The 19,184-nt window shown below is 51.1% G+C and overlaps 8 protein-coding genes across 8 annotated transcripts; 2 read left to right on the top strand and 6 right to left on the bottom strand.

The window, feature by feature from the left end:
- Positions 1-446: 446 nt before the first annotated feature.
- On the bottom strand, positions 447-1,627 carry ABOM_002511 (polysaccharide lyase family 1 protein; the record flags this gene model as incomplete). The annotated part of the gene is made up of 2 exons (XM_022529641.1): positions 447-1,022; positions 1,076-1,627. The coding sequence occupies 2 exons, from the start codon at positions 1,625-1,627 to the stop codon at positions 447-449; spliced, it is 1,128 nt and encodes a 375-aa protein (XP_022392277.1).
- Positions 1,628-2,815: 1,188 nt separating this feature from the next.
- ABOM_002510 (phosphatidate cytidylyltransferase) lies at positions 2,816-4,333 on the bottom strand (the record flags this gene model as incomplete). The annotated part of the gene is made up of 1 exon (XM_022529640.1): positions 2,816-4,333. One exon carries the CDS (start codon positions 4,331-4,333, stop codon positions 2,816-2,818), a length of 1,518 nt encoding a protein of 505 aa, XP_022392278.1.
- A 591-nt stretch (positions 4,334-4,924) lies between these two features.
- On the top strand, positions 4,925-7,585 carry ABOM_002509 (putative chromosome segregation protein BIR1; the record flags this gene model as incomplete). The annotated part of the gene is made up of 5 exons (XM_022529639.1): positions 4,925-5,062; positions 5,125-5,421; positions 5,479-5,588; positions 5,636-5,694; positions 5,742-7,585. 5 exons carry the CDS (start codon positions 4,925-4,927, stop codon positions 7,583-7,585), a joined length of 2,448 nt encoding a protein of 815 aa, XP_022392198.1.
- Positions 7,586-7,887: 302 nt separating this feature from the next.
- Positions 7,888-8,525, bottom strand: ABOM_002508 (U4/U6-U5 snRNP complex subunit SNU23; the record flags this gene model as incomplete). The annotated part of the gene is made up of 2 exons (XM_022529638.1): positions 7,888-8,105; positions 8,177-8,525. 2 exons carry the CDS (start codon positions 8,523-8,525, stop codon positions 7,888-7,890), a joined length of 567 nt encoding a protein of 188 aa, XP_022392197.1.
- A 411-nt stretch (positions 8,526-8,936) lies between these two features.
- ABOM_002507 (pyridoxal phosphate-dependent decarboxylase family protein) lies at positions 8,937-12,268 on the bottom strand (the record flags this gene model as incomplete). The annotated part of the gene is made up of 6 exons (XM_022529637.1): positions 8,937-9,507; positions 9,566-10,452; positions 10,510-10,618; positions 10,674-11,247; positions 11,303-12,056; positions 12,116-12,268. The coding sequence occupies 6 exons, from the start codon at positions 12,266-12,268 to the stop codon at positions 8,937-8,939; spliced, it is 3,048 nt and encodes a 1,015-aa protein (XP_022392230.1).
- Positions 12,269-13,773: 1,505 nt separating this feature from the next.
- Positions 13,774-14,793, bottom strand: ABOM_002506 (O-methyltransferase; the record flags this gene model as incomplete). The annotated part of the gene is made up of 3 exons (XM_022529636.1): positions 13,774-13,821; positions 13,898-14,677; positions 14,737-14,793. The coding sequence occupies 3 exons, from the start codon at positions 14,791-14,793 to the stop codon at positions 13,774-13,776; spliced, it is 885 nt and encodes a 294-aa protein (XP_022392229.1).
- Positions 14,794-15,272: 479 nt separating this feature from the next.
- Positions 15,273-17,490, top strand: ABOM_002505 (putative FAD monooxygenase; the record flags this gene model as incomplete). Its single annotated transcript, XM_022529635.1, has 5 exons — positions 15,273-15,337; positions 15,397-15,583; positions 15,657-16,137; positions 16,197-16,417; positions 16,486-17,490. The coding sequence occupies 5 exons, from the start codon at positions 15,273-15,275 to the stop codon at positions 17,488-17,490; spliced, it is 1,959 nt and encodes a 652-aa protein (XP_022392228.1).
- Positions 17,491-17,590: 100 nt separating this feature from the next.
- ABOM_002504 (putative solid-state culture specific protein) lies at positions 17,591-18,979 on the bottom strand (the record flags this gene model as incomplete). Its single annotated transcript, XM_022529634.1, has 1 exon — positions 17,591-18,979. One exon carries the CDS (start codon positions 18,977-18,979, stop codon positions 17,591-17,593), a length of 1,389 nt encoding a protein of 462 aa, XP_022392227.1.
- Positions 18,980-19,184: the final 205 nt, after the last annotated feature.

Genomic DNA, 19,184 nt, shown 5'->3' with positions numbered 1-19,184 from the left:
ACAAGTTTTGCATTTATAGTGCCAATGAGCTATATACGTAAAGGTACATGACATTTGTTTTCCAGAGAAGCTATAGCTTGCCTTTTTCGAAATTATTCTTTCAGGATATTCCGGGGTGTATATCTTTTATCTTATAGGTCAGGTTCGGCAAAGACTTAGTATCTAGGACTGAATAATTATCATACATACTTGACCAGGCTGCTCTTCATTTATATTTATGCAGATAATCTAATAATAGACGAACTTTACCATTCACACTCACTTTATTCATTAAAGGGAAACGAATGACCTCAACTTGAAGCTCACAGGCACAAATATATAACTTGACGAGACTCGTATACAGCCGAATGCATCTAGCATAAAAGACCATCACTCGGAAGGCACCTTTACAAATCGAGGGGGGGAAATTAGAGAATTGTACAAATAGAACCGCCCCCGAAAGAAATTCAAAGCTTGCCCATGCCCGCGTTGTTCGGGACATTAGACTGAGCCTCACTGGCAGAGGTGGCAGGCGCAATAGTAAGCCCTGAGAAGTCCGAGAAGAAGGAGGTATCAGTGTAAGAGGTAAGACTGCCCGAGTCGGAAACGACATTCACTTCGCACGCACGACCAAGAGCCGATTCGCAGTCGGCAGCAGACGACGAATCCGGTGTGTTGAACAGTCGGCCGGCATAGTCTCCAACAATCGTGGACACATCCACCCAAGCATTTCCCTCGAAGATTCCCCTGGCAGCTGCCTCGCCGCCCTCCAGTGCATGGCCGTTGTTCTTCTCCCAGACGTTGTTTACGGCATGCAAGAGAGTACCTCCACTCAAGGCTGGGCTGCGGCCGGCGGTCATGTAGATATGGCAGTTCTGCATAGTAATCTGGTCTGCTTCGCCCACCATCTCAAAGGTCCAGTAGGTGTACCCGTCGCAGCCTGTGGAGTACGTAGTTTCACCGTTGATGAAGTTGTTTGAGAGAGTGATACGGGTGTTGGTCTCGAATCCGAAGGTGTAATGTTGCCGTCCGGTGCGAGCCGTCTATGATATCTATCAACGAACTGCACTTTTTCATCTGTTCAAAAGGGACATACCGTGACATGATCAATCCAGATTAGGTCAGATCCATCGAAATAGATGGCGTCACCACCCCAGACATACTCCGGATTCAAGTCGGAAATCTCAATGTTTTGTACGATGATGTTCGACACGCCGTCTCTGAATCTCAACCCTTTGCCTTTCATAACGCCCTTGTCTCCGTCACCGAGGATTGTCTTGTTCGATGCAACATCAATCCCCGTGGTCCCAGCAGTGTACCAAGTTGCTTGCGAAGAAGGCGAATCTCCGCAGTCATCCTGGATAATCTTCTGACAGCCATCCCCGGTTCCCCAGGAAGCACAAACCGTTCCACTGGTCGTGCCCTCGGACTCGGTAAAGTCATATTCCTTGTCAAGAACAATCACTCGTGGGGTATCATCGGTAAGCCATTCCTTCAGCTCATCGATATCGCTGGGAATCTGTGCTTCTGCGTCGCCACCGCCTGTCACCCCGGCAGCGAAACCCTCAGCTGAGCCTGAGACTGATACGGCTGCACTCAGCGGTACTAGTCCCAGGAGGACAGCGGGAATGGTTGATGTGATCTTCATTGAGGCCGAAGAGACTGAAAAAAAAAGGTGGTTCTTTAAAAGTACTTTGGTAAATTGATAGTCAGAAAGATCCCGAGGGATCTTGTACTGCTTAATATAACCATTGATCTACCGCAACCAAACCTCATTTACAACGGACCATCGATTCTTAATTACCGAAGGACTTGGGATCGGCTGTTGGTTCTTCGGCACTACGATATACTAGTTTTATGCCTGAAACAGTTCTGCCAACCCGGGACCGTTCCACATGCATCGCTGAATGCCTATAAACCCCCATTTATTATTGTGCACATGTGCCGGAAATTAAGCGAACAGACAACAAGAAAGATCAGCAGAGAGCGTTTATCTGTCGACTTTACATCCAGAATAGTCAAGGGGAGTGAATCCCCGGCAGCCTTGCATACCTCATGTGCGCATTACCCACTCGGGCCAAGGGCCGTGTTAGGCAGAGATCGACAAACTTGCATTATATCCAAAACAATTTGAGCAAGAGCCGAGAACTTGTCTTGGGTATGGTGTCGCTTAAAAAGCTAGTCAACAGTATTTTGGATCAACTGATCGGAAGGGTTTGTTCGTATGTCTTCTAGAGAGCCCCTCTTCGCGACGTAGGAACTGTCTTCCCTAGATGCATTTGGCAATTTGCAGTTGCAGCAGCTTAGTATGGACATGGTGCATGATATCTAGGTGAGGTATATCCTCCGATGTGATTATAGGAGTAGACTCTGCCCCCGGCAACCGATTCGCTTCGAAGCGTTCTGCAGATCATTAGTACGCTGCATGAATGACTGCTGTTGTTCATGTTTGCCTGAAAATTGAAGACGATTTTACCACCAATTATATGTACCTGGAGGGCTACACTTTGGCGCTTTTCGCCTTGGCCTGGCAGTAGGAGGAGGAGAAAAGTAGTAGCAAATGCCTTGGATTTGTCGGGGCCGTACTGCTCTATATAACTGTCTGAGCTAGTCTATCCTATCGTATTCATCTATGTACATTGTGATGTTTCTTGTTCCAGTTATCCGTACGGTTGCTGAGCCAAAAGCGGCAAAGGGGAAAGGGAGCTTGAAAGGATGGAAAAAATCAAGCACATATGTCAAACCAACACAACGCCTTGAGATGCCTTCTATGATGTCTAGGGCTGCCTATTGGCAAGCCATGCTTCAGTCATAGCTATGACACTAATGATATTATCTATTCCTGCTTTGGCGCTTTCTCTACCGACACCTCGCTCGGAGGGCTGGCATGTTTGCCTGAAGTCTTGTACTTATTTTGCTTTTCTCGCAGGTAGCGCCAGGTCCTGCCAATTCCGGAGGTGACCAGACCTTTGGCCGACTGGATAGTGCTGGGCCAGCGGATGGTCTTGGTGATAGAAGCTTGAACTTCCTGCTTCAGGCTATCGTCGCTTGCGATGCGCTGCTCGAAGGGACCGCCTTGTCTCCGCCGGACCAATGCCTGGTCGGCATCATTGCTTTCCTTCATCATTTTGTTGAAGTCCCCACGAGGTATTTGAAAGCGGGTTTGATACTGGAAGTACAGCTTCGCTCGGAATGACTCCGGCAGACGGCGGACCATATTACCACGTTTTACTGGGTCCATATCTTGGGTTAGCTTCACATTGGCATCGGGATCATCGATCCAATCGCCTTCGGTGCACCGTGTGTCGTTGAAGGTGACATTCGGTAGGGTTTCAATGAGCGGTGCATAGAGCCGCCGGAAGTTCGCCATCTGACCTGAAACAATGTTTCTAACCTTACGAGGATCCTCTGCCGGCAAGGCCATGCGCAGATCTCCCATATAGCTCATTCCTGCAATGGTGCTGTAGAGTTGGAATTCCGTAAACTCAGCTGGCAGGAGCAGCAATGCTACCCGGACGGCAGACAGCAGGTTCATCTGGTTTGCTAGCCGGACCTTCGGATGGTCACGGAGAATCTTAACCGGCTTCTGTAGCCGCCCAGCGAGGTATAGTGTGTCCCATTGGCTGAGATCACGGCACAACGTGTCGAGATTGACAACGCCATATTTGATCAACGTTCCGTTAACGGTGATGTATGGGTTGAAGTAAACACCGGCGCCGAACCTATCTTGCGTTTGAGCGACAGCGTAAGACCCTAAAGAACCCAGTCCAGAGTAGTGGTCACGATGTTGATGGAGGTTTAATGAATGCCAGTGTTGGGAGTATGACACTCCAAAGATAAAATCAATCATCTTACCCTGACCTTGTTGCATGTTCTTGATCGCAGCCGGGGCAGACGGGTGACACTGGCCGGAGCCAGGAGCACTGCCGGACTGTGTGAAGACGCCCGAACCATAGGCGAATGCATATCGGATTGGTGCTCGGAATTGCCAAAGGATTTGACGTAAGGCTTCTTTAAACTCTTGGTTGATAACCATGTGTTGGTTGACACCAAAGTCCTTGGAAGGGAGCTCCGAGAATGCATCTATTGAGAGATTCGCGTTATCTTCCCAGTCACCAGGGTCCGAGAGTCGTGAGCTGGTAGAGAATGACGCTGTAGATGATGAGGGAAGGAGAAGGCCATGCTCGCTGGAAGCAGACTGTGAACTGAAACCTCCACGAGACACCGCGCGGTTTCCAAGTGGATAAGTTCCATTTAGAGTAGGGGCCGAGGTAGAATCGTGGGAGAAAGAGCGCAGGGAATTAGGGATGCGAGCGCATCGCGGCAGAGACGGATAGATCGGGCGCAGACGCATGATTGAACCCGATCTAGAGTTTAAAAGGAGGGACTTTGACGAAATCAATTAGCACTACCCACGGCATGTAGACTGCAAGCAAATACTGCCTTACAGTAACTTCGCGCATTGTCGCGGTTCCTCAAAAGGGAAAGAGGGACTTGCACAGCGAGGGCTGTAATTGTTGAATAACGCAATGACCATTGAACGTTGCCGATTCACACCATGTTTCACTGAAGGAGAGTTGACGTAGAGTAAGGGCGGAGTTGAGGAAACAATGAGGTCGAACTGCAGATACTTTCCTGCGGGATAATCGCCGATTACCCAATGGCGGCCGGAAGGTCTGACGTACTCGCCCGGCAGGTGTTCTCGGCCAGTCGAGATTACCCAGCGACCGCCCGCGCCACAGCCCACAAGCCACACGGCGTCACGTGGTGCCGTATCTCCGCGGGCGCGTTCCCGATGGCTCGACCCAAACAAGAGAGTAAACAGAGGGATCCTCGCTCTCTGCCCGTCCTGTCCTGCGAGATCGTGTACCTTCAAGAGGTAAAGCTATATACATTGTGATCCTGGGACCCCCATCCCACCTGATGGTCCGCTGATCCCGCGACAATGGCCGACGAAATGGAGACATTCGCTGCCCGCCTTGCCAGCTTCGATCTGGTATTGCACCCAGAGAAACGGAGAACATCGAGCGCAAAGGCCGTTAAATCTATTGCGTGGCCGCACCGCAGGCCATCGCCCGCTGAGGTATATAGAACCTGCTAAGTACAATACTTGTTAATCGGAAAACTGATCCCTGGTTATTGTAGTTGGCGCACGCGGGCTTCTACTACAATCCCTACGAAACAAATCCAGATAACACAACATGCTTTCTGTGTCATAGAGCGCTTGACGGATGGGAGGAAGAAGACAACCCAATAACCGAGCATCTGAAGCATGCGAATGATTGCGGCTGGGCTGTTATGATGGATATTCAGCAGCACAGCTCAAACCCCGCTGAGATAGAGGATCCCACATGTGACAAGATAAGAGAGGCGAGACTAGCCACCTTTGGCACTTCATGGCCGCATGATGGGAAACGAGGGTGGGTGTGTCAGTCAGAAAAGGTATGATGTTTTGCTGCAACTTTTCCCGGATTCCATTTAACGACGGTTCTGTGCCAGATGGTCGACGGAGGGTGGTATTTTTGCCCTACTGAAGAGAGCAATGACCTAGCAAGCTGTGCATATTGCAAGTTGTCCCTCGATGGGTGGGAACCCAAGGACGATCCCTTGTGAGTGCTTATCGCTCCTTCCTTTTTGTCACAACTAACCTCTCTAGTGATGAACATTACCGTCGTTCCGCGGACTGTTCGTTTTTCGTCTTTGCTCAGCCTCCTGGTAAGAAAGGCAAAGGCCCACGTTCGAAAAAAGCACGTACCTCCAAGGCGTCTCGTCTTTCAACCCAATCAACTGCGTCGGAAGTTATCTCGGAAATCGAAGACCCATGGACCAGAGCACTATCTCGCAGCCAGCTACCAAGACGAAAGCAACCAAAAAGTCATCTAAGTCGAAATCAAAGAATGTGAAGTCTAAAAAGGAAGAGGCGGCGGAGACCGACAGCCAGATGGATATTGATACAGCCGACTATAGCCAACCCGAGCCCCCCAAAACAAAACGAACCACGCGTGGAAAGAAGAGGACAAGCGACCAAGTAGAAAGGGAACAAGTGAATGTGGCTGACTCGGAAAACTTTGAGGACGCCGAACCACCCACTAAAAAGCGAGCCACAAAGTCGCGAAACAGCATTCAACACGACGCCAATCAGAACGATGAAGTCACCGTGGACATACAGCCGGAAGAGAGTATCCCAGAAGACGAGCCCAAAAATGGTCGCGGAACCACGAAGAAAAAAGCTCCTTCAAAGAGCCGTAAAGCCTCTAGCGGCTCATCTACGTCTAAAACCGCTTCAAAATCTCGCGTGCCTAATGACGACGAGCTTGACGCAGCACTTGTGGCCGATTTAGAACAACCGGAAACCGAAGAGCAAAGTCTGCAGGTTGTGCAGAAGCCATCGAAAAAGTCCAAGTCCAAGAAGAAGCAGAAGACAACACCAGAGCCGCAGGATGTGGTCGACCATGTCGATGAGGAAGAGACCCGGCCAGGCAAAGAATTGCCTGAAGAGCCTGAAGAGCCTGAAGAGTCTGGCTCTAGGCCAGCAGCCCAAGAGGATAAGCCGGGCCATGTCAAATCCACGCGCAACTCAAGGGGCTCTAACATCCCCGAGCCACAGCCGGACCTTGACACAGAGAAAGCACCGAAGACACGGAAGCGGTCGGGAGCAGCCGAGACATCAAAGGATGACATGAATCCTAGGGTCCACGAGTCATTCGTTTCAGTGGAGATCCCAGCTAGAGTTCCTACTCCCGTAAAGCAGCCCAAAGATGAACCTAACGACAAGGATCTCAAGAAGAAGACCAAGCAAATATCTTCCACAGAGAAGGCCAAGAAATCAAAGAAAACAAGCAAAGCAGAGGCTCCTGAGCGCGAGGAAACTCCTGCTCAGCAAGAGATGGATCCTAAACACAGCCCCGGGGTTTCTTCAGCCGGTCATGACCTTCCTGAGCAACAGAAACCACACGAGCCGCAAGCACAAGAGGTTGAGCAACCTTCCACACGGCGCAGATCATCCAGAGTGCCTCCAAAGACGGCAGAGAGATATAGCGATATCCCCGAGGAAAAGCAGTTTGCCAGGACACTTGCAGGATCGCGGGGCTCGGATAGCCATAGAATGTCAGGCTCGGCTGACCAAGGCAATATGTCGCCTATTCCTACCTCGAAGAGCACGCCGTCCCTCTCGCCGCAGTCTTCCGATGCTGAGAACCAGCCACCATCTCTGAAGCCGTCTGCAACGCGGACCCTGGTAGTATCACCATCTAAACAACAGGCAGTACGAATTCCACTAGCGCCCAACACCCCTTCGCCGTCGAAGCGTAATGCCAATGCCGGGGGCCTGCGCACGACCCACCCGTGGAACCCTATCGATATAGATGAGATTCTCCTCGCTGGATCCAGTGACAAAGAGAACGTTGATTTAAGTTCGGCACTAAATGACGTGAAGGGCGATCTGACAAGCCCGGAGAAAAAGATGTCTGTTGAAGAATGGATAAAATGGCAGGCCAAGAATGGCGAGGAGAAATTGAGGCAAGAATGCGAGAGGCTAGTCGGGCAATTCGAGAGGGAGGGCGCCCGTGCAATGCGAGTACTGGAGGGAATTGAATGCATTGATTGATTTCGAATTTCGTTTATGGGATTTGGCCGGCTGGGAGGAGTCAAGGCATGGGATATGGGCGTTGGATATCCTTCTTTTTTCGTTTTCTGTTCATGACCGGTACAACTATTATTTTCATGCAATTTCGCTAGATAACAGCGCGATATATGAACGTCTTTTTTTTTGAGTTGAGATCCAATTGCAGGACCATAAATGCCCAGACCGAAACCAGAACGCCGAGGGTATACTGCAACTTTTATCGACCATAAAGCACCCATCCATGTACAAGCCAGCACATCCCAAAGGGAACCAAAAGAATGCATTCATGCGATGATTCCCAGCCGACCCTCCCAGCTGTCTTCTTCCTGCTTAATCCCATCTCCACCCTTGCGCCGCTTCTCATTCCTCTTCCGCCTCTTCTCCTCTCGTTCCTTAGCCTCCTGCTCCTCCCTCTCCTGAAGCCTAGCCCCAAGATCAAGCTGCCAAGCCCTCCGTTCCTCCTCCTCTCGCACCCGCTTCTGATGCGCAAGCTCCGTAACCGCTGCCGCACATCCTCAACAGTCGCCCTCGTCACTTCGCCACTCTGCCCCGTCGCAATCAAATGCTGCTTACTATTCAAATGCTCCACAAGCTGCAAGTTATCCTTGAAAGTAAGATCACAGTCCCCACAGTAGAAACCGGCTCCCCGGCCTCTCTTGCCCACCGCCGACCCAGCCGACACAATCGTGGTCTTGCCCACCATCGACGCCACATCTAGTCGCTGTTTTCGGGATGTCGTGGCCTCTAAAGAGCTGTAGTCGACCGGTGCGTGCCATTTTTTGCCCAGTAGTTTGGCTTCATAGCGTGCTTTGGATTCTTCTTTGCGTCTGCTTTCTTCGTCTGCGGCTTTTTTGGCGTATTCTTCTCTGTCCCAGGTCTTGCGGAAGGCGGTGTCTGATGTCGCTGCCGTGGGTTTGGACATTTTGTCTTTTGATATTCTTCGTTCGTAGCTTTGGTAGTGGGTGTCTTGGGTGAGAGATGAAGGCTCTGGTTTTTGTGTATAAGTGTAGCTATTGAGATGGGTTGGTTTGAGATTATGGATGGATTGATGGATATGGTATGGGAAATTATCAAAGGCGGTAAGCGGTGAGAGATAGGTATCATGTGATCTATTTCATCTTGGGCCCATCCTCTCCGGTTTGGGGATAGCGGCGCCATGCCACCATCCAAATGGAGTTTAGGCCCTATTTATACTGTGTTACTGTGTACAACTACCTACAAGATACGACCTGCCATCTTGCAACAAATATATAGAAGCGTAGACATGCAATTTAATCCCAGGCATAACTGGTTCTCCCGTCACTATGCCCCTGGGTCATAATTACGGACCACGTCAAGCTCGTTTCTCCAGCTTTTTGCCGATCTGACTGAACTCCTCCCGCCACTTCCCAACCCTATCCTCATGCTCGAATGGATCCTTATTGATCCATTCTAGGTCAATATGTATTTCCTTGGACAGGGTAATGGTTCCCTCAACTGGCTCTCCGAGGCCTTCCAATAGCCCAGGACCAGCCGCCGATGCAGGCTTCAAATCGTCCCACACCTTGACCTTGTATTTCTTGCCAGGTTGGAAGAAGAAACAGGCTGGCAGCTCACTTTTGGACGTTGGGAAGGGCTGCATGGAAGCTTCAGGAACCTCTGTCAACGTGAGAATAGCGCCTTTCTCAACATGTCTTTGGTTGAGCGAAGAGGCTAGTTTATCATCCAGTTTCACATTGCCGGCTGAGAATGTCGCATTGGGTGCTTGCAGGAGCATGTGTGAGATGTGCCATTGCTTCCCTGAGCCGTAGAGATAGAACGGCATGTAATCGTCGGGATATTCGGTCTCTCTGTTGGCGGAGTTGAGAGGACGGCTCTTGATCACACGCTTCAATGTCACGGGCGTGGAAGTGCGGACTGGACCACTGTGGTGTTTGTTAGATTTCAGACTGTAGGTAACTGCTAGAGGTGCATCGCACTTACCCATGCTGCGTATATATAGTCCCTTTGAAGCTCACCGGCTTGCCTCGCTCGCATTCACCCACCACCTGCTGGAGGTCGATCTCTGCGGATGATTTGAGGAAGAGAGGGTCCTCAGGATTGGACTCCCGGATTTCAATATAGTCTGATTTGGCGTTGTCTTCGAGCTCCACGGCCAGAATGATCTGTTGTCGGTGTTTGCCCAAGTGGAGTGATGGTTGATAGGCCAAGAAAATCTCGTCTGTCCCCTGCATCACAAATCGGTGGATAGCCGGGCCTCTTGCGTTACGCTTGCGGCACAGTCTGACTCCATCCTCGACTACCGAGCGGAAGTAGTCCACCATCGTGCTGATAAAATCATTGTCTGTGGGGAATGGACTCATGACAACATTTCTTAGTACAAAGAGAGGCCGATCGCACTGTGGAAGACCCAGTCTCCTCTTGAACTCCTTGGCACACTTGCCATATAGCTCGTTAGTGAACTCAGTCGACGTCAGGTAGAACGGGATCTTGGTGGGATCCTGGTCTGGTGAACAGATAGACAGGCGCTCAACGACGTGTCTTGTGAGATAGTTGGCTTCTTCTATGTCAGTGTTCCAGGTTCTGTCCTTGTCGTCATACCGCCAATTGAGTGCAAAGGCATTGATGTTCAGGTCTGAACCGAGGCCCCGGAGAAGTGTCATGAGCTTTTCCTCCGCTGGTTTGCCCACATCACTCTCAACAATGTCGCGATTGCTTTTTGGGAGGATTTCGCGACGGATTCGTTCCTTTTCCTCCTCTATCGCGTGCTCATCGAAGGGGTCCTTCCATTCTGAGGGGAGCTTGTGAAACGGAACGCACATAAAGTAGTCATCGTCTTTCGTGGTCATGGCGGCCCAGTGAGCTGAGAGCTGATATCAATTAGCCTTATATGAATCGCCAGATACTTGTAAAAGTTAAGGGCCTACCCTAGTACATGTGAAGGATACTTCACTGAGCAGAGCGCCGTATCCTTGGGGATTGAGCCCGATACACTTGTTGGAGAGCCAGGTTGACATGGCTGCAGCACCAGGCTTGCTACTTGCTATCAGCTCCCTGAAGTTGCAAAGTCACCGACATGCCGTGAACATACCTGCCCTCGACACCATAAATTCCCATTCCGGTCTCAGAGCCCTGAGAGAGCACCGGAGCGGTCCAGGTGACGAGATATCTCATTCTTCCATCGCGGTACACTAGACTCCCTCCGGGGTACGGAATATAACCTGCCTTATGCGGATCTACGGTGATGGAATCTGCGTATTTCAGTGCGAGAAGGTCTTCTTGAGTTTCCAGCTTCAAGCTCAGGTCTGGAACAAAGCCCTCTGCTCCACCATCAAAGCTATCCTCCGGGTTGCTCACGGTGGGCCCCCGTGGCATGTCATACAAGTTCCGTGGAAGCATTGTGGCAAAGTAGCCTCCCCACGCAGCGTCCGCATGGACGAGGAATGACAGCCCCTTCGACTGGAAGCGCTGGCGCATCGCCAAAATAGCACTTAACCGATCAACGGCCCCTTCTTCAGTCGAGCCAATGATAGCAACAACGGAGTAGACTGCCTGGCCCTCGTCAAGGCACCGCTGGAGGCGCTCTTGAAGCACGTGGAGGTTAATACGCGCGGCGTCGTCGACCTCAATGCCCTCGAACGTATCCGACCCAAGGCCAGTTATTGCTGTAGCAGTTAGTGACTACTGATATCAAAGACGGCGAGACTTGGAGTAGCTCACCTCCGCCCTTGGGCCAAGAGTAGTGCCTCGTATTCGAAAGGAAATACTTAATCGGCTGCTTGATCTCGAATTCTCTTTCCAGAGCGTCTTTACCCGTTGACTGTATGTTGAAGTTCTGCAAGGCAGATTCCACAAACTTGGGCGAGATGCCGAACTGTTCATGCAATTCCTGTGGCAGACCTAGCACCGTCTTCGGTCTCAAATTGAGCAGTTCCCACGTAGACAGATCCTTAAACAGCTTCCTTTCGCCTTGACAAGTGGTTACCATGAACCTGTCCGCCACGAAATTCAACGGTCCTTTCCTCTCCTTTCCATTCATAACAACAGCCTCACTCATGGCTTTGCGAAGAGCCAACGGATAAAACTTCAGATTCCTAGCCACCCAGATGGCCTCAAGGTTCGCCACAGTTCCACCACAGGTAACATGGCCCCAACCAGTGGGCACGCCTTTCCTTGAAGGATCAATATTATACCCAAACAGATGGCACATCTGCTCGCCGACCTCCATTTCGGCCACCGTGGTGAGGGGACTAGCCTCCAGCGCAACATTATTAGGGTTATAAACCATGGTCATGAAGTACCCCAGAAGCGCCGGCATGCTCAAGTCCGTGCACATGTGAGCCTGGTAACGAGGATTCCAGAAGGGAATCGAGTGAGAACCCATCAGCTTGGCAGCCTTTTTCACGGCGTGAGCGAAGTTCCGTGTAATGCGCTGGAATTCCTCGGAGCCTTGGATGCTGGATGTGATGAAGTTCTGCAACTAATGAGCTTCGGCCTGGTGGGTGCTTTTCTTTTCAGAGAGGGATATGCTACCTGGTCGCCCTTGAATTTGTATTTCTTGCGGGCATCTTCCAGCTCTCGGAGGATTGTGGATATGTTATCCTTGAAAAACTTCATATTCTCGGCCTGAGGCCCTATGAAATAGGAGCTGATGGCTTGGTGAGTGAGGTCACCTTGGTCCGACATTGTTCAAACGGCTGCTATCGCGATAATCTACGACCAGAGATCAATGGTAGAGAAGTGTGGACTGGTTATGGTGGGCTCCTGGAGGGCTACCCAGTGCTTATAATGCTCTTGCGCGCTCTCGGACAAGGGTCGGTTTTCTTTTCCTGGGGGGTTATACGAATTGGAGAAACCATAATCAGTGGCGGTGGTTATATCCCTCTGTGGAACTGCAGCTGCAGAACTTGGGCTTTTACGTTCGGACGATTGGATGCTCGGACAAGCATTGGGCTGCTGTGAACTGGGTAGCAATGAGGGTGTTGGACCTAGTCGGACAAACTAACAGGGAGTTCGTGGCTAATGGCCTGGCGCTCACATATCCAGCCATGTAGGACTATTAGGTGACTAGACATCTTTTTGATGTGTCATATGTGTTATTTCTGCTTGCCCGCTGCATTGTGATATTTGCAGGGTTGCTTTCCGTGGACCAAGTGCCCTAGACACACCTATTGAATGACACCCAACCATCCTTAGAAAAGCCACGTATGGATGAGCTTCGGATCGCTGCATATCAGTTGACAGCGTGACATTCGGAAGGCTTGCCCGCTAGCTGTAAAAGTAAGGTGGGGTTGGGGAGGGAGTAGAGGCAAATGAACAGTTCTACTAGTTATGCAGTCGAGTCGTACTAAAGAACGGCAAGCAAAGCATTTCCTTGATTTCCAAGTGGGCCAGCTAGCATTGTGTCCCAAGCCCTTAGTAGCTGAATGACAGCTAAGCTGCAAGGTTTGGCTAGGGTTAGGGAGGGGGATTTATCAATCCTTGTTCCTCTCCTGTGGAGACAAGTAAGTCTTCATGCAGGTTTCAGCTCTTGGCAGTCTACCGGCTCGTGTTGCTCATTTATCCACAAGCCCACGTCGTGGAAGGTAATGGGATCAAAGACTGGTCATATCGTGAGATCTCGTCTGGGAGGAAGTCATCACGAGCCATGATTTTCAACTTCTGTTGCTGCTACTCTCAAGTGCGCAGCAAGTAACCTGTCTGCATCAGCGGACATATCATTCTGAACAGCGGGCTTTTTCTTGACCAGAAGAGTGGCAGCTGCAAGGATGCAGATCCGACATGCTGTGTAGGCCTTGGATTGAGTCCGTCTTACTGTGCACGTCAAGTGGGGATTTCCAAATACCTCCCTTATTATATGCAGATAGCCATCTAGACAAGTCCTCCTTTACAGCAAGATATCAAGATCTGACAAGCTCAAGATATCAATAAAATGCGAAAGGCAGATTATACTAGGGAGCGATATCCTTGATCTATACAGGAAGGCCGACATCACCTCCAGCAGTGCCAGTTACGGCTAGATAGAACAACCCGAGGAATCTTTTCGGACCCCGCGGTGGCTGTAGAATAATTGAATATACATATAGCAATTGCCCTAGTACCTGGCCGTGTATTCCCCTCCCCAGTTTGATTAGTTGAGTTCTAGGGTTACAATTAAGAAACGTTAAAGAAATAGTACCTTCATCCCTCCTCTATATGGCCTCTACCAGCCCCACACATTTCGAAATCTCAACCGCATCCTACACCAAACATTAGCCAGACATTCAACATGCACCTCCCAAATGGTCAAAAGCAAAAAGGCACAGTGGCACTCACCATAAGCCCCGTCGGCTCCAGCCCCTCCACTAACGTCGTTTCATAGACCAAAGATGGATTGCCCAACGAAATGCCACCATCCGAGAGACACCCCTGAAAGGGCAAACACGCCTCAGTCTTCGTGGCCGGCGAAGCCCGGACATACTCTGAATACTGCGGGTTCCCGGGCCTTTTCATATCGTCCGCGACGACAGTAGATCCAGGTGCCACCAGGCCCAACTCCTCGCACAGCTTCAAATCATTCAAATACGAGATCTTGGAGTGATCGAGAAACAGCATATCCCGGGCCTCCGTGGCAGAATCACTATTACTACTACTGCTACTACTAGTAGTAGTAGCAGTAGTATTAGTAGTCGTCTTGCCCTTCGCCAGACGCTGGAGAGACGCGCGGCAGGGCCCTACCCAGATATCGACGATGTCGTCTAACCCCGCGATCGCAACCAGTGCTTTCGAGACGGCGGCAAACTGGGGGTTCATTTCCAGACTGAGGAACCGCGGGGTTTGGCCTGTTGTTGCCGCTGCTTTGCGGAGAGCGTGGCCGAACATGATGGCCGAATAGCCGACGTAGCCGCCAATCTCCAGGATAGTGGATGGGCGGTCGGTGGCGATGAGGTCGGTGATCAGTCTCCCTTTGTGAGGACCGACGTTCATCAGGAAATCCTTGGTGCGGCCGAATTCGTCGATGGCGGCGAGCACGGCTTCTGGCGAGTTGCGGATTTGAGGGAGCTGGGGGTGGTTGGTGATGAAGGAGAGGAGTTGGTCTTCACGTCCGTCATTGCACTGGATCCGAGGTGAGAATTGCCCAATGGTGTTCTGGATAGGGGAGGGATTGCTCTTACGAAGACGGTTTCTTCAGGTTTGTAGAAATCGGTGGGTAAGTCGATGCTGGGCGCCATGTTGTGGAGAGTTCGGTGAACGGAGCTGAGGTTGGAATATGATCTAATGTCAGTCGATTGAGAGGTGTGATTCTAAGCAAACATACTGACTTCCACGATGAAGATTTATATATTTAAGCCTGGACGGGGTGCAAGGTTATGCCCCCTGGCCCTGAGCAGCAAGCATGGATCCGCTTTCGAAACGTCGGAAAAGGGCTATATATGATGATGATGCAACGTGGACCCAGCCTGACATGAAACCATAGAATGCAACAGTTTGGATCGGGTACCATAGTACGGAGTAGCTTTCTATTTATGTATGTATATCTGAAAACGTCAGACGGTGAAAGCACACCATTCCTGGACAGACTGCGTGGAAACCTGTTTCGTGGATTGGCCATGGGAGTACTACTAATATACATCATGACTATCTACCCCAATATCATAGGAACAATTCAATTCAATAGTTAGCTCCCTCCAGTCGACTTAGTTCGACAAAAATGACTTCAACCCCGAGTGACACAGCTCGGACCGACGTTCTTATCGTCGGGGCCGGTCCGGCAGGGTATGTGGCTGCGATCTTCGTAGTGATCCTGACAATGTCATTAACATCCCATGGAATAGATTAATAGCCGCCGCATGGATGGCTCAGATGGGTGTGCAGACAATGCTAATTGACCAAAAGTCACATCAGACGCAATGCGGCCGCGCCGACGGACTGGAAAGCCGAACGTTGGAGATCCTGGACAGCTTTGGCCTTGCGGACCGAGTCTGGGCGGAAGCAAACCATACGGTAGAAATTGCATTATGGGTGAGTGAGCTTCTTGATACCCCGATTGTTGGAGGTGGATTCTTGCCAGGAGATACCTGACGGTTTGGTGTAGGGCGTCACGGTCGACGGAAAGCTCCAGAGGCAGAGCGTCACTGCAAACTCCAAGCCCGGATGGTCGCGATTCCATGAATCCACCCTGGGCCAATCCAAAGTGGAGGAATATCTCATGGAATATGTCCGTGGCCGGGGGTGCGTCGACGTGAAACGAGAGACGGCTCCAACTTCTTTAGAGATCGACGACGGGGTCATCGATGACCATAGCACGTTTCCGATCCGCATGCATTTGGAAAATGTGGCTTTTAGACCGAAGTCCCATTTCGATGGCATAAAGACCCCCGGCAGTGATACGAGCAGCGAGCCTCATTCGGATGACTCCGGATATGTAGGGATGGACACCGTGGTCGAAGCCAAATACCTCGTGGGATGTGACGGCGCACACAGCTGGGTTAGGAAACAACTCGGGCTCCGTCTCGAGGGGGAAAGCTCGAATGACTCTTGGGGAGTTCTGGATATTATCCCCCTCACGAACTTCCGTGAGTTCTGCCCCGGCATATCTCATGGTGCTTTGCTAAAAGAAAGGGACGGCGAGTAGCCGACATACGGAAACGGTTCATCGTGAAGTCAAAACACGGAACTCTCATGATGATACCGCGGGAAAGAAAGCTCGTCCGCGTCTATGTTGAGCTGCCCGACGATGTAGCCATGCGATACAGAGAAGAGCAGGACGGCGAGATCCTCATGAGCCAGGTCGAGCAGATCATGCAGCCGTATATAATGAAGACGAAGCATATCGACTGGTTTACGATTTACACGGTACACACGTCCGCAAGATCCGTCGTATACGGTGTCACCCCCCCCCCAGGGCTAACTGATTCCGCTAGGTTGGACAGCGAGTCTGTCGAAAAATCGGGTTGCGGAACCGTATCTTCCTTGCCGGTGATGCGATTCACACGCATTCGCCCAAGGCAGGCCAAGGAATGAACGTAAGCATGCAAGATACGTTCAATCTGGGCTGGAAACTCGCTTCAGTCGTCCAAGGCATCTTGCCCCCACGGATCCTCGAGACTTACCAACAGGAGAGGCTACCTGTGGCCGAAAGATTGATCGCACTGGACAAGCGGATTTGCCGTGGAATGTGCAGTGGCAGGGGGGCGGACGGCGAAACATTCCACGGTTCCTTCGACGAGGACCACAAGCGAGCGCTGGAGGAAGAGAACTCGTCCGCCTCAGGTCTCGCTGTTGTTTATCGGCCGAATGTGCTGGTGACATCTGGCATGACGGGGCCGGAACCAGCAAATGACGGCGGCAGCAAGCCCCGTCAGGCGACAAACCTCCGGGTAGGGGCGCGCATTCCAAGTATGCTGATCATTAACCAGAGTGACGCGCAACCATGCCATTTGCAGCGTATCCTGCCCAGCACGGGGGAATGGAGCCTGATCATATTCGGTAGTGACATTGCAGATCCGAGCCAGAAGCAACGTCTCAGTCACCTGGAAGTAACCCTCGGCCACCCCGAGTCTATGATCCAGAAACTGAACACTCACGCAAGCACGATGAGGCGTGGCTCTGCGTTCGTCAGAATATATCTGATCCACTGTGCGGAAAGACTTGGTATCGAGCTTCACGATCTGCCCACGGTCTTCCGGCCGTGGACGGAAGACAATGGGATGGATTACAGTAGGGTATGGGTGGACGAGGAAGCATACCACCACGCTGGCGGAGGTCAATTGTATAACTCCTTCGGAATTGGGCGGGAGGGTTGCATGGTATTATTGAGACCAGATCAGCATCTGTCGTTTCTATCGGACATGGATGATGTTAAGGGGTTGGAACGCTTTTTGATGTCCATCACGCCCGAGGAATCTCGTACTCCAGTAAGATGTTAGTTAATACTTATAACGAGGATGGAATACTACAGAAGGATTTATCTCAAGTATCAACCCTGGTACAAGTCCATCTAGGTAACAAAGCCCTCATCTGTATTGGCTATGAGTGAACAGCAAATGCTCCGATACGTTCAAAATATCCTTTTAATTCATCAGGCTCTCGGGCCCCGATAGTGATTGCAGCATGGCTGAGACGACTCGACTCGTTATGGACCCAGCCACTCACGATCAGACTACCATTGCGAATCTCGTCTGCAAACGTCTGCTCGAATGTGTCTCGGGAGCATGAGAAGTCACCCGTAGTCATGCCAGCTTCAAACAGCCCACGCTTGGTAAAGTGTCCCATGAGAGGGCCTAGATGGAACGTACCGGTGACCCGGGCGTTGAGGTCAATAACTAACTGCTCCCCCGAGTGATCATCTGAAACGATATCCACGCCAGCCGGCCCATGGTAGCCTTTGGTATGCAGGAAATCTGCCACCTTCTGCATGATGGTTGCAAAGGTCTGGCGAAGTCCCCCCTGCTGGCGGTACGATATTGTGCCGCCAATCCAATGTCCCCGCGCATCGAAGCGTTGCTCACAACAAGAAATGAAACGGGCCTGCCCATTTTTGGTGATAAAAAGCGACAAGGCCACTACTGGTCCCGCAACAAAATCTTGAAGCACCATGGAACATGGATATAGGTGATGGTTGGACCGGTTGAGCTGCCGTAGGATCACTCCCAACTGCTCCGTGAGGAGAGTCTTCACTCGGTTCCTTTCGACGTCGGTGGTGATCGAGAAGGTACCGATGCCGGATACGGACTGCGGAAGCTTGACCATAAAGGGCACTTGACGCTGGTCGATAGACTCCACCATCCGTGCAACCTCTTGCTTCACAAGAGTTGGGTCGTTTGAATCGACCAGACCGGTATCAATCACTTGGGACGGTGGTGTCGGCAAGCCGGAGAGAGCAAGTCCGCGTTTTGACAGGATCTCATAATGGGTCTCCGGGTGAACGACATGGGGCAGATGCGACATACAGTCAGTAGGGAGTAGGACAGCAATCTGCGCCCCAGGGTCTAGCGATATGCTTTCCGGGCTAATGGCAACAGTCAATATCGGCTGCTGGTCGGGCATTAATTGGGAGAAGGTCCGACGGATATCGAGATGGTGCACCGGTAGCTCGTCAATGGTTTCACATGGTTTACGGTTCGCTTCTTTCTGCTTGTTGGTTGAATCAAAGTCTAGGATGACCAGGGGCATCTGGCCTGCGGAGAAGGCGTATCGCTGGGGCACCATGTTCGCCGCCATTGTAAACGAGGACATCGCCTTTTCATCGTCGCTTTCGAGCGTGTACCCATAAGCATATTTGGCTGATGAGCTCTCATGCAGATACCCGAATTGCAGAGGATAGTAGATAAGGGTCATGTTCAAGTCATCTTCATTGTTGTCCGAGTAGAGGTCACGCAGGGTGTAGTCGAGTGTGATGCGAGCTGCGGGATCCATATTTTCGTTGGCCCGCCTGTCTATTCGGCCAGGTGCGACTGGAAGTGGCCGTGGAAGAGGGTTCGCCTGGTGTTAAGAAGATAGAGAGTCTTCTGCCTACGTTCTTAGCACCTATCTGTGCGCGCGACTGGCCGTTTTCGGAAGCATCACGATGCAACTTTAGTTGTAGATATGTAAGGAAACACATTCTTTCCACACTTATGAT

Source organism: Aspergillus bombycis (assembly GCF_001792695.1).
Source record: "Aspergillus bombycis strain NRRL26010 chromosome Unknown contig00015, whole genome shotgun sequence".
Classification (NCBI taxonomy): Eukaryota; Fungi; Ascomycota; class Eurotiomycetes; order Eurotiales; family Aspergillaceae; genus Aspergillus; species Aspergillus bombycis.
This window is presented reverse-complemented; position numbering and strand designations above follow the sequence as displayed.